Below are 12,689 nucleotides of genomic sequence, written 5' to 3'. Positions count from 1 at the left end.
CTGGCCTCTCTCGAGTGCATCAAAGCCTAGCACAAATAGCAGCCATTGACAGATCATTTTGTAGCTTTTGCCGTGTGGCCCCAGAATACAGGCAGAAGATGACCTTGGCCTTCACCTCCTGAGAGGCCCAAGAGTAAGGGTAACTAATGGATAGCTTCAGACCATGTCAAAGCACCACCCAACCACCTCCACAACAGACTCAGCAGACACCAGGGCCCCACTGAAGTAAGTCCTGCTCTGTGGGGTGGGCCCAGGCATAGCTGATCCTCCACGGTGGAAGCAGCCAGTCTTTGCAGGAGATCAGTCTGGGCGTAAATCACTCTCACTGATGTACCAACAGCAATCAAGACTCAACTACAACAGGAAGGTGTACACAACAGGAAGGTGTACAATGGCCACACTGGGGGAGGAGTATGCACATATGCACATGCACCTGGAGTACCCAGCTCAGATGAATGGAGAGGCTGTGTCACTGGATCCTACAGGACACCTGCCTCATTTAGACCACTCTACCAGACCCCTAGAGACTAATTACCTAATACGTAGACACAAACACAAAGAGGCTGCCAAAATGAGGAGACAAAGAAACATGTCCCAAATGAAACAACAGAATAAAACTCTAGAAAAGAACTAAACAAAATGGAGACAAGCAATCTACTAGATGCACTACTTATAACACTGGTTATAAGGATGATCAAAGAACTTAGCAGGAAAATAGATGAAATGGGAGAAAACTTCAACAGCATAAAAAAGGACATGGAAACCATAAAAAGGAAACAGTCAGAAATGAAGCATACACTAACTGAAATGAAAAATAATTAACAGGGAATCAATAGTAGAGTAGACAGATGAAGCCAAGAATCAAAAGAGTGATTTGGAATATAAAGAAGCAAAAAAACACCCAATCGTAACAGCAAAATGAAAAAAGAATACAAAACAATGAGGATAGTGTAAGGAGCTTCTGAGAAACTTCAAGCATACCAACATCTCCATCTTGGGGGTGCCAGAAGAAGAATGGAAAGAGCAAGAAATTGAAAAACTATTTGAAAAAATAGTGACAGAAAACTTCTTCAACCTGGTGAAGGAAACAGACATACAAGTCCAGGAAGCTCAGACATGCAAGTCCCAAACACAATGAACCCCAAAAGGCCCACACCAAGACATATAATTAAAATGCAAAAGGTTAAAAACAAACAACAAATTTAAAAAAAAGAAAAAAAGTTACCTACAAAGGAGCTCCCATAAGACTGTCAGCTGATTTCTCAACAGAAAATTTGCAGGACAGAAGGAAATGGAAAGAAATAATAAAAGCAATGAAAAGTAAAGACCTACAACCAAGATTACTACACTACCCAGAAAAACTATTATTTAGAATCAAAGTTAACAGCTTCCCAGACAAGAAAAAGCTAAAGGAGTTCATCACCACCAAACCAGTATTACATGAAATATTAAATCAGTGGTTCTCAACCTTCCTAATGCCGTGATCCTTTAATACAGTTCCTCATGTTGTGGTGACCCCCAATCATAAAATTATTTTCGTTGTTACTTCATAACTGTAATTTTGCTACTGTTATGAATTGTAATGTAAATATCTGATATGCAGGATGTATTTTCATTATTACAAATTGAACATAATTAAAGCATAGTGATTAATCACAAAAACAATATGTAATTATATATGTGTTTTCCGATGGTCTTAGGCGACCCCTGTGAAAGGGTCATTTGACCCCCAAAGGGGTCACGACCCACAGGTTGAGAACCGCTGTATTAAAGGGTCTTCTTCAAGAATAATTTTTAATATCAAAAATATGAACTATAAAATGGCAATAAATACATACCTATCAACAATTAAATCTAAAACCCAAGTAAAGAAACAAACAGAACAGACTCATAGAAACAGAGAACATTTTGATGGGAGGGGATTTGAAGGGATGGGTTAAAAAAGTGAAGGAATTAAGAAGTACAAATTGGTTCTTACAGGACAGTCATGGGGATGTAAAGTACAGCTTAGGGAATATAGTAAATGACATTCTAATAACTATGCATGGTGTCATATGAATAAGAAATTTATCAGGATAATCACTTAGTAAGTTATATAATTTCTAATCACTGGGGTGTACACCCAAACCTACTATAATATTATACGATAACCGTAATTAAAAAGTAAAACTTGAAAACATGTATTCGCAAAGTTATATGCACCCATATGTTCATTGCAGAATTATTCATGGTGTCAAGATAATGGGAACAACCAAAATGTCCTGCAATAGAAGACTGGAAAAGAAGATGTGGTACATACACACAATGGAATACTACTCAGTCATAAGAAAGGATGAAATACTACAGTTTGCAACAACATGGATGGACCTTGAGAATATTATGCTAAGTGAAATAATTCAGTCAGAAAAAGCTAAGAACCATATGACTTCACTCATATTTGAGATATAAAAGTGAAACTTGTGAACACAAACAGCAGTGTGGTGGTTGCCAGAGAGGATGAGGTAGGGATTAAGGGGGCCCTAACATATGCTAACAAGAGAAAATCTGACTCTGTGTAGTGGGCACACAGTGCAATATACAGGTCTTGTAAGACAGAAACTCACTCCTGAAACGTGGATGACCATATTAACCAATATCACCCCAATAAATGTAATTTAAAAAAATTTTTAAATAAAAATATAAATGCAGGGAAACAAGAGGAAAAAAAAATAACAGGTAGAGAGTGTGATCTTGAAACCTGTGTTCCTGGAAGGAAATAGGCAAGAGTCTTTTATCACTTTTGTTTCAGGGGCAACAGAATGTTTGTCTTGGAACCCAAGTACAGTCCTATTGAGTTTTTGTGATTGGGTACCATGAAGCTTCTTGACTTTAGCAGACGACCTCCCCGGAGACCCTCAAATGTCTTCTGGAAAGCATTTATCTTCTGTTGAAAAGGGAACTGAAATATCTAAGAGCTTGTACTGTCTTGAAGGGCAAGGAAAATTTGATAAAGTAGTTCCTTAGGATTAAAAATTAGAGCCTAGGATGCATGTTTTTCGTATTTAAAGTTCAGATGAGTGCTACTTGTAGTAAGTGGCTATCCATATCTTGTTCTTCTTGCTATGGTGTGCCAGAAGCTTCCCAGCCCCTTAATATTTCAGCTGAGATGGCAGAGGAAGTGATCTGTGCAGGATCACAAACTCTGGATGCTCTTTTCCCAGAAAACCAGTCCCTAAAAGTGGTTTTCATAAAATGTAGATGAGGAGACACTGTTCTATTGATTATCTGTTCCCAGAATGTTTGCAGTTGATGCTTGGGACTTAACTCAGAATAAACCAAGAGTTCTCAATCCAGAAGACATTACAAATGGGACCAAATTCACTGATAAGGGTGCACGTACTGACAATTCTGGACATAATGTATTAGTTCATGTAGTTATCTCAGCTTACTTGGTTGAAGGAAAGAAACCAAGACTTAGTGGTGACCTTCATTTAATAAAGTTGAAATGTCACAGCTTCCCCGGCATCATGTGGAAGAGGAAATCTAAAGGCTTATTTAGAGTGACAAAAATATTGGAGTGGATTCACCACATTTGATCTGCACACCCACTACAATCCTCATAAGCTTTTTAAAAAAATATATTTTATTGATTTTTTACAGAGAGGAAGGGAGAGGGATAGACATACAGAAACATTGATCAGCTGCCTCCTGCACACTCCCTACTGGGTATGTGCCGGCAACCAAGGTACATGCCCTTGACCAGAATTGAAAATGGGACCCTTGAGTCCGCAGGCCGATGCTCTATCCACTGAGCCAAACCTGTTAGGGCCTCATATGCTTTTATATAACAAATGAGGTCTAGTCAGGGGGCAGACCCACATTAGCAACTTGAACAGGAAAATTTTATCATAAAGAATTAGTAACAGAAGATTAGCTACTAAGAGGGGAAAAAGAATACTAGAATAGACCCTGGCTGGGTAGCTCAGTTGGTTAGAGCATTGTCCTGATATGCTCAGGTTGGGGTTCGATCTCTGGTAAGGGCAGATACAAGAAGCAACTAATCAATGCATAAACAAATGGAACAACAAATCAATGTTTCTCTCCCTATCTAAAATCAATAAATAAGTAAAAAAAAAAGAATACTGGGATAGAAAATGAATGAAATTGCCACTTCCTGTAGAGCTATGGTAGAGTACTCTAAGATAAACTTGGAAGAGGGCCTCTCTCCTCCAAGCCCTCATTACCTAAGACTTAGCTTCAAACTCTATTGGAGAAGATGTGGCTGTTGCCCATTGGATGGCAGAGGAGCTCACTGAGGTATCACAGGTGAAAGTGAATGCCACAAAAAATTGCTGGGAACTCGCTAGCTGGGGCACCAGTAAAAGAGTTGGAAAGCCACCCAGTGGCATTCTCAGGCACTGAGGAAGCTGGACTGGGGGGGGGGGGGGGGGGGGTTGGGGCTCGGCCCTGATATATCACTCTGCAGGCAGGATGGTGGAGTAGGTGAGGGGGCGGTGCCAGGCCAAGGAGGGGTGCCAGGCAAGGCTGTGGGGGTGTGAGGCTGGGGGCATGAGCTGGGGCCCGATCTCCATAGGCCACCCCGAGGACCCACCCTCACATGAATTTGTGCACTAGGTCTCTAGTAACTAATAATAAAGTAGAACAATTATAATATGCAAATGTGCACACACGCGCTCGCTCTCTCTCTCTCTCCAATCATTTTATATTTTTCAGTCCAAACCTATTCTTGAATCTGTGTAACCATCCCTTACTTGCACTATATGGCTTGGTGTCACTCATTTCAGGGGATCCCTTGCTGAAGTCTCTGTATAGGTTCAATATCTGGTACAACACATTGCTGTCAATTGGACCACATTTTCTGTTTAGGTCTTCCACCGAGTAATTTAATGTCTTTTCTATCTTAACTAAGCACTTATCACATGCTATGGCCGTAACTTTTACAGTTAAAGTATAAGAGCAAAACTAGGCAAATTTCTTTTTCCTGCTTCACAATTTCACTAATAAAAAATTCATTTTACTGTATATCTTAGCAACCTCAGGATACTTTTTTAAAATTTATTTCTAATGTCAAGACCGTTCACCTTTTCACTTAAAGAAAGCAATTTACAGCTTCTCTTTGGGATACCCAAATTGTCAGTATCACTAGTCTTGCACTTTGGGACCATTATTAAGTAACATAAAGATTACTTGAGCACAGGCACTGCAATACCATAGCGGTCAATTTGATAACCGAGATGGACACCCAGTGACTAACAGGTAGGTAGCGTATACAGCCTGGATACACAGGGCAAAGGCGTAATTCACATCCCAGGTAGGATGAAGTGAGACGGTGCGAGATTTCATCATACTACTCAGAACAGACCATTAAAACTTATGAATGGTCTATTTCTATGATTTTCCATTTAATATTTTCAGATGGCGGGTGACTAAAAGTAAATGGAACTGCAGAAAATGAAACCACAGGCTTACAATGGGGGGTCTACTGAAATGAGCTGTATGCTGGAATGCCAGTGAAACTCACTATATGATGTTCACTGCTAAGTATCCTACATACAACCAGCAGCCATAGCATAAGAACAAGAAGAAAACACTGGAACCAGTAACAGAAAACCCTTCCATTCCAGTGTTTCTCTGGGACCCCCTTCTAACATGATATAACATTGCGCCAACTGTCAAAACAACAGAAAGCAGCCTAGTCGGTATGGATCTGTGGTTGAGCTTTGACCTATGAACCAGTTAGTCACAGTTCGATTTCCGGTCAGAGCACGTGCCCAGGTTGCGGCTTGATCCCCAGTAGGGGGCGTGTAGGAGAAACTCGATCAATGATTCTCTCTCATCATTGATATTTCTATCTCTCTCTCCTTACCTATATAAAATCAATCAAATCAATACACACACACACACACACACACACACACACACATATTTTAAGAGTAGGATGAATTTAGAACTGAGAGGCATTAAATTGATTATTTATACAGTTGGGGACATAGCAAAATAAAGTTGGCCTTAAGGTGATAATTACTGAGCCTGGATAATGGGTACATAAGATTATTATGCTATTCTATCTACTCTGTATATGTGAAAATTTCCATTAAAAAAGCTTTTCTTGCTTGCTTTTGGTTTCCTAAAGCATGGGCTCTGGAGTCAACCTGCCAGACTTCAAATCCTGACCACTAACTGATGCACTATTTTAGGGCTGTGTTTCCCCATTTTAATAATAGTACCTACCTCATTAGAGGTATGGGGAGGATTGAAATAGATATTACATGCAAAGCAATTCGTGCAGAGCTGGTATGTTCTCAATAAATCTTATCTATTATTATTTTTATTATTTACTGGTGCTGACAGTTTTAATTTTTAAAATACATGATATTAGTACCACACCATAAAAATAAACATCCACAAAAATAGAACTTGGTAACTCATAATAAATTATTCCATAGAAACAGGTGGTTTGACTTCTGGAATGCTACATATAGATTTGTTATAAATTTTTCCTTCAAAGAATAACTTACTTTGTCCTTGATTTTGTCAGCTCTAGCATCCAAAGGCTGGTTTTTGTTTTGATCCTGATTACATTTTCGATTTCCTCCACCTGAGCTTATACTTTTAGTTTGTCCAACGGAACTGGAAGCAGTAGTGGATAGTACAGATGTGTTGATACCAGACACAGATGAAGTACTGTTTCCATTTATTGACCCATTTACACCTTGAAAAAATAAATAAAAATGTTTATATAATAGAATTCATTTGACCACATAAAAGAATGAAGTAATGCTATCTGCTCTAATGTGATGATTCTCGAAAACATAATGCAAAGTGAAAGCGTCACAAATTGTATGATAAGATCTATGAGATATTCACAACACATAAATCCTTTTGGGATGATGAAAATGTTTTGAAACTACATGGAGGTGATGCTTACACAATGATGTGAATGTATTAAGTGCCACTGAATTATTCACTTTAAAATGGTTAATTTTACATTTATGTGATTTACACTTCAATTTTTTAAAACATCAAGAAATATAATTAAATGCAAACACTCATTCTTTCAGAGCAAACTCCCCCAAATACTACCTCAAGCAAAAAGAAAGATAATAATAAACCATCTAAATTGTTACTATAATTTGCAAATGATAGTCTAACAATCATGAACAACATGAATGTTAATAATCATTAAAGAAGAATAATACTAGGATATTAGTTTTAATCAACTTAAAGCTTAATTACAGAAGAAGTAAATATTACGTGGGTTATATAAAAAAGCTAGTGAGATACAGAGGCAAAAGCAGCAGAGTTTGGAGTTAGAAGACCTGGGTTCAAATCCTGTGATGTTAAATTAATCTGTAAGCAACATTTCCTTAAATAATTTATTTAACCTTGGTTGCAAAAAACTCACTAAATGATATTTAACATTGGTAGCAAAATGAGGATATTTCCAATCCCAAAGAGTTATTATAAGGATTAAGCAATGCAATGTGAAAGTATCCAGCACAATACTTTATAAATGTTATTAAACTTGAACTCTACCGATAATACCTATTGAAGCAGAGGATTTTAAATACTTCATTTAAGTTAATACCTTTTTCAGGACCATTTCGATTACTTTTTCCTGTAGTCCTTGAATGGAATGAAGAAGAATCATGATTCTGGGCTGGAGGAGCAAACAGTGGTGGAATTCCCAGTAACGGTGGAAAGAAGGCTGCCCCTGTACGAGTATGAACATCTGCTGTTCGCCACCATTCTGCACCTCAAAACCAAACACCAAACAGACAAGCAAAAATATTTGGATTAACTTTCTAGTTAATGTAACAATGCTTTTTATCTTCTATTCCTGAAAAAAATGGTTACGTTTTAATTTGGAACAGAATTGCTGTATCTTTCTAATTGTAAGATTGCTATTTAGAAGTTATACATTCAATATTCTTCTCATTAAGATAGTATCCAGTGGTTGAGCATTGACCTGTGAACCAGGAAGTCATTGGTCAATTCCTGATCAGGGCACATGCCCGGGTTGCGGGCTCAATCCCCAGTATGGAATGTGCAGGAGGCAGCTGATCAATGATTCTCTCTCATCATTGATGTTTCTCTCTCTCCCTCTTCCTTCCTCTCTGAAATCAATAAAAATATATTAAGAAAAAAACAAAAAGATAGTATCCAGGAATCTTTGAACAGCAGCCTCCTTGAGTTCAACTTTATAAAGAACAAAGATTTTAAAAATAAAATGGAAAACGTGGAATATTAAAGATTTATTTGACTCTGGTGACTTTTACCATAGTAAAAGAAAAAAAATATTTAACACTATACCAACCTATTTTAATACCTTAGGATTTTAGATTAGTGTTAAAAATTTCCTCAAATTATATATATCATAGATATGGCTCTGATAAATCAGGTTGTTTAAATAGTAATACAAAGAATACTGTTATCCAGTATACTTCACATGCATTTATGAAAGAAAAAGTTTTATACTCAAACAGAAACATAAAGACAGTAAAATCAGTAAGCCTTATTCTTTCTTTTCTTTTTCTTTTTCTTTTTCGGGTGGGGAGGGGAAGCTAAGAATAAAAAGAGCTCAAAGAAGATCTCAAAACAAGTAAGTCATATTAAAATATAAAATATTTATAAAGTTTCTCCTTAAAGTTAATGAAAAAAATCATAAACTTTGGCCATACTTCCTCTTATAAGTTACAAATAATAATGATTGTTTTATCACTGCAAAATGACTGAATGTAGAAAGTCATCAAAAATGTAATTTAAATGTTCAAATTGTGGCTCTCAGTTAAAACTTCTAAAAACAGAGAGAAGCCAAATTTTATAGAATACATTTTTTCAAGGAAGGGTAAAGATTAAGAAAAGGTTTGAAAATAATCTAAAGGAAAGTCTTGTATTGCCCCTTCTAAAATCTCAGAAATGATCTTTTCCAACTGACTAATCTGCTAGATTACCAAATTAGTTATAACCTTTGAGGATAATCTTTCAAGATATATGTAAGTGTTTTTCATCGATTATAACATCCATAAGGAAATCAGAGGGGAAAACCTCAACAATACAGCATGGGAAATTTTCCATATTGTCAGTATGCTATATTATATGGTCTTTAAAGCTTTTCTAGGAATACCACTCTCCATTAAAAATAGGATGTAAAGTGATGTGCACCTTCATTATCTAATGGCAAACCTGCTTTTTTTGTGTTGTTTTTTTTAAGTGACATGTTCATGGTGGCTACCATTCTGGAAGATCTAAAAAAACAGTATAAGCAAAAAACTGAAAAAGCTATTCTTCTGCACTGCGGGAAGGTGCTGCTGGTGAAATGACACCAATGTATATTCAGCAGTGCCTGAATGATGGGAACTCAACCAAGAATAACTACACAAAGGCATTAATCATTTATCCACTGTTTAGATGAAAGAAGTGTATTTAGATAGGAAGAAAAACTGTGTATTTTGGGCTTATATCAGCACAGTTGGAATCTATTGTTATTTGAAAACTAGGTTCCACATAGCTGACAAAAAGGGACTGAGGTTTCCAAAGATATTTATATTATTTAATATAGAGTCTATAATGAAAACATTACAGTTGAATGTATAGACTTTGTAAACAACCAGAAAATTGGTAAGGCATTAAAAGTGTAGTAAGATTCGAATATTTTAGACATAAACTGAGGAAAAACACAAAAATGTACTTTAGAATGTCAATTGTACACAATAGGGACTAGAAAAAAAGACAACTGGAAAACGTGTGTAATAAATAAGCTGATATCGCAAGTAAAAAAAAAAACAAGGTCAATCGAATAAAAAGATAAAAATTGTAGGGCTGCTGATTACAAACTGTACAAATGTCTAATATTTCATAGAAAGTAACAATTTTTATTAAGTAACAGCTATTTATCTTTCAAATTGAAGAAAATAAAAAAATTTAGTCACTCACGAACTAGCTTGTTTATAACGTGCTATGTACAAAATAAGGATTACATAAACCAGCACATGATTTCTAAATGTATTCAAAGGAGGTAACAGCATAGAGCAACATTCATTAATCATATTCAACTGAAAGATTCCAGTATTTCAGAGACTATGCTAAATCTCAATTAGAACCTAGAAGATATAGTAGAATTTTTAAATCTTTCATACTTGAGAGCCAGGTACTTCACAAAATTCATGGCAATATAATATAAAAATGTAATAACCAAAAATTGTATATTTTTAAAGAAATCACCATGAAATACAATTTCAATATTAAATAAAAACAATTTTATTATACTAATGTCCATTCAATATTGCACCTGTTGATTTAATCATTTGAAATGCAGAATAATCTACATGTCCATAAAAATTTAAAAATAAATTCTTACTCATTTAAAATTCCTAGTAATTCCTTCCCTGTGTGTCTTCATTTATTAGGTCATTTCAAAAATTTGGCATTTTGATTACCCTTTTGAATAAAGCCAACAATACAGAATTTAAATTTGTTATTATAGCAAACCTGCAACTTAAACATGTCTTCTATAAATAGGCATAGTCTCTGTTCATTTGACAAAATAGTATTCTTCTACAGTCATACTTTTATCACTAAAGACTGTGTCTGGTAACTATCTGTTAATCCATCTCCTGAAAACTATAAACAACATTAATATATACTACGGTAGTGTATTTCAAACTGTTTGGCTTAGTGCACATAATATACTAAATTAATGAAAAGTTTATGTAGGTTAGGGGAATCAGTTTTTTTCTGTACAGTGGGAAGTATTAGCATTGTTGAAGTCCAGAGAAGTAGTTCTTTAGACTTGTTAACCATCATTCCAGTGCAGAAGGTATTGGATTTTAATAATAGAGTAATTACATTGTTCGTTTAGAAATGCTCAAAAGCAATACTCCAATGAACCATGAAACAAACAAATTTAAGGTATCAGTAACTATCTATATTAATATCACCTATTTTTATTTTTATTCAGCAATCCTATGTTTCAGAAAATATCTGTTGAATGCTTATCTTGCTAAACATACATTCTAGAAACTGACTGAATTAAATTTCTATTAGTGTTTTTTAAACAAATGTTAAGACTTAGTTTAAGACTTTATTTTAACTTTCTACTCACACTACCTCTCCCCACAATTCCTTCTTCCAGACAACTGAATGAAAGGAATAATATGATTCAAAAGACAGTACTTGAAATATAACCATCTTTCCATCATATATATAGAAGCACTTCACAATTTATTACCCATTAAAGTGGGCAAGAGAAAGTACTAATGATAATTACTAATTATGTACGGATTATGTGTGCCAAATGCTTCACTCAGCACTAACATGGCTTATCTGCTCTCATCTTCATAGGTACTATTATGATGATGATAACCTCATGTCTCAGATGAGGAAACTATGGCTGAGAGGTTAGATTACTTGTTCAAAGTCACACAGCTAAAACACAGCAAAGCCAAATTCAAGTTAATTTGTGTCTACATTTATGCTGATTTTTAAACAACCCTAACTAAAATTTATTAAAGTAAAATTAATCACTGGAAACACTTAAAGTTTAGTTTTCAAAATAATATAACAAGACAAATTATAGCATGTTTGTGTAAGTTAAACTTTATTAGGTGTCTTACTGAATTCTCATAATCTGTAGAATTTGGGATAATTCTGGTCTTGCTGCCACATATGTGGTGCAAATCTAGAGTTGTTTTGATTGATTATAAAAGAATATATAGAAATTCAAGAGCCAAGCTCATCTTCCTGACAAAGTGCAGAGAAGTGAGAACTCAAAATAACATTTCAGAGATGTTTATTATAAGCACTAGACTTTAGTTTTCCAGTATAAGCTATTTTTCACATCAAAGCTGAGAAAAAAAATTATCAAAAACACGAAGAAAACTTAGCTTAATTATTCACTTTTGATGCAGATGCCGATTTCCCTAGCCAAACACTTAAGTATCTAACTGCATTGCCACCTAGCACACATAGTGTGGTGTTGGTTTGTTTTTCTTTGCCCATGATAAATAGGATTGAGCAAATTCTTGCACAAGAGTTTTAATATACCAGGCATTAGACTATTTCTTTTTGTTCAATTTAATAAATTACTGCTTGAACATTTTCAAGCTTTCCTTCTTTCCTTGAACACTGTTTGTAACAGATGTTTACCTGGAAAAGATGCTAGTTGGGGATGTGCGGCTAAGGCTGTGGGTGTACCAAGTGTCCCCAAACCACCAAATTCTGAATGCCCTGAGCTGGCTGAATGTAGACCAAAGACTGGGTGGCTGACCATTGGGAAGGCACTCGACACTGTGGACAGGTTAAACGGTTGATCCCCAGCTGCTCTGAATAAATGTCCTGGGAGGGAAAAGAACACACTTAAAGTTGGACTATAAAAACAGATGAGATCTGATTTCAGCATTCATAAATTAGATAAAATTTTATACTTTCTTATTTATTATATTTTTATCTTACATTTTCTTTTGCATTTCTATTCATCAAACCCTACAGAATAAGATGTTTCTACATGAAAGTACTCTGGTAAATGTAATTAAAATAAATGGTATAATCGTATTTACTTTGAATTTGAGAAATGATGCTTTCAGCAAATAATTTTCACTCGTTATTGTGTTTTGACCTGCAGAAGTGAGTGAACTTCCTATTAATAAATGTACATTAATGTAGTATTAAAATGTTTTCACTCGTAAGGA

The 12,689-nt window shown here is 35.4% G+C and overlaps 1 protein-coding gene across 21 annotated transcripts in view; it reads right to left on the bottom strand.

Moving 5' to 3' along the window:
• The window catches only part of BAZ2B (bromodomain adjacent to zinc finger domain 2B), a 252,927-nt gene that overhangs the window by 94,117 nt on the left and 146,121 nt on the right, over positions 1-12,689 (bottom strand). For 13 of the 21 annotated variants that reach the window (XM_070422897.1, XM_070422903.1, XM_070422899.1 and 10 more), the window contains 3 exons: positions 12,148-12,336; positions 7,589-7,756; positions 6,519-6,712 (listed from right to left, as the gene is read on the bottom strand). In XM_070422897.1, the coding sequence (XP_070278998.1) occupies positions 6,519-6,712; positions 7,589-7,756; positions 12,148-12,336 (551 nt within the window). The remainder of the gene's footprint in view (positions 1-6,518; positions 6,713-7,588; positions 7,757-12,147; positions 12,337-12,689) is intronic. The other 8 variants (XM_070422900.1, XM_070422908.1, XM_070422913.1 and 5 more) reach the window with 3 other exon arrangements.

This window comes from Myotis yumanensis, unplaced genomic scaffold, assembly GCF_028538775.1.
Source record: "Myotis yumanensis isolate MYYU_CA2020_CCGP unplaced genomic scaffold, mMyoYum1.0.hap1 SCAF_8, whole genome shotgun sequence".
In the NCBI taxonomy this organism is placed as follows: Eukaryota; Metazoa; Chordata; class Mammalia; order Chiroptera; family Vespertilionidae; genus Myotis; species Myotis yumanensis.
The sequence above is the reverse complement of the archived record's forward strand: the minus strand, read 5'-3'. Positions and strand labels throughout refer to the sequence as shown.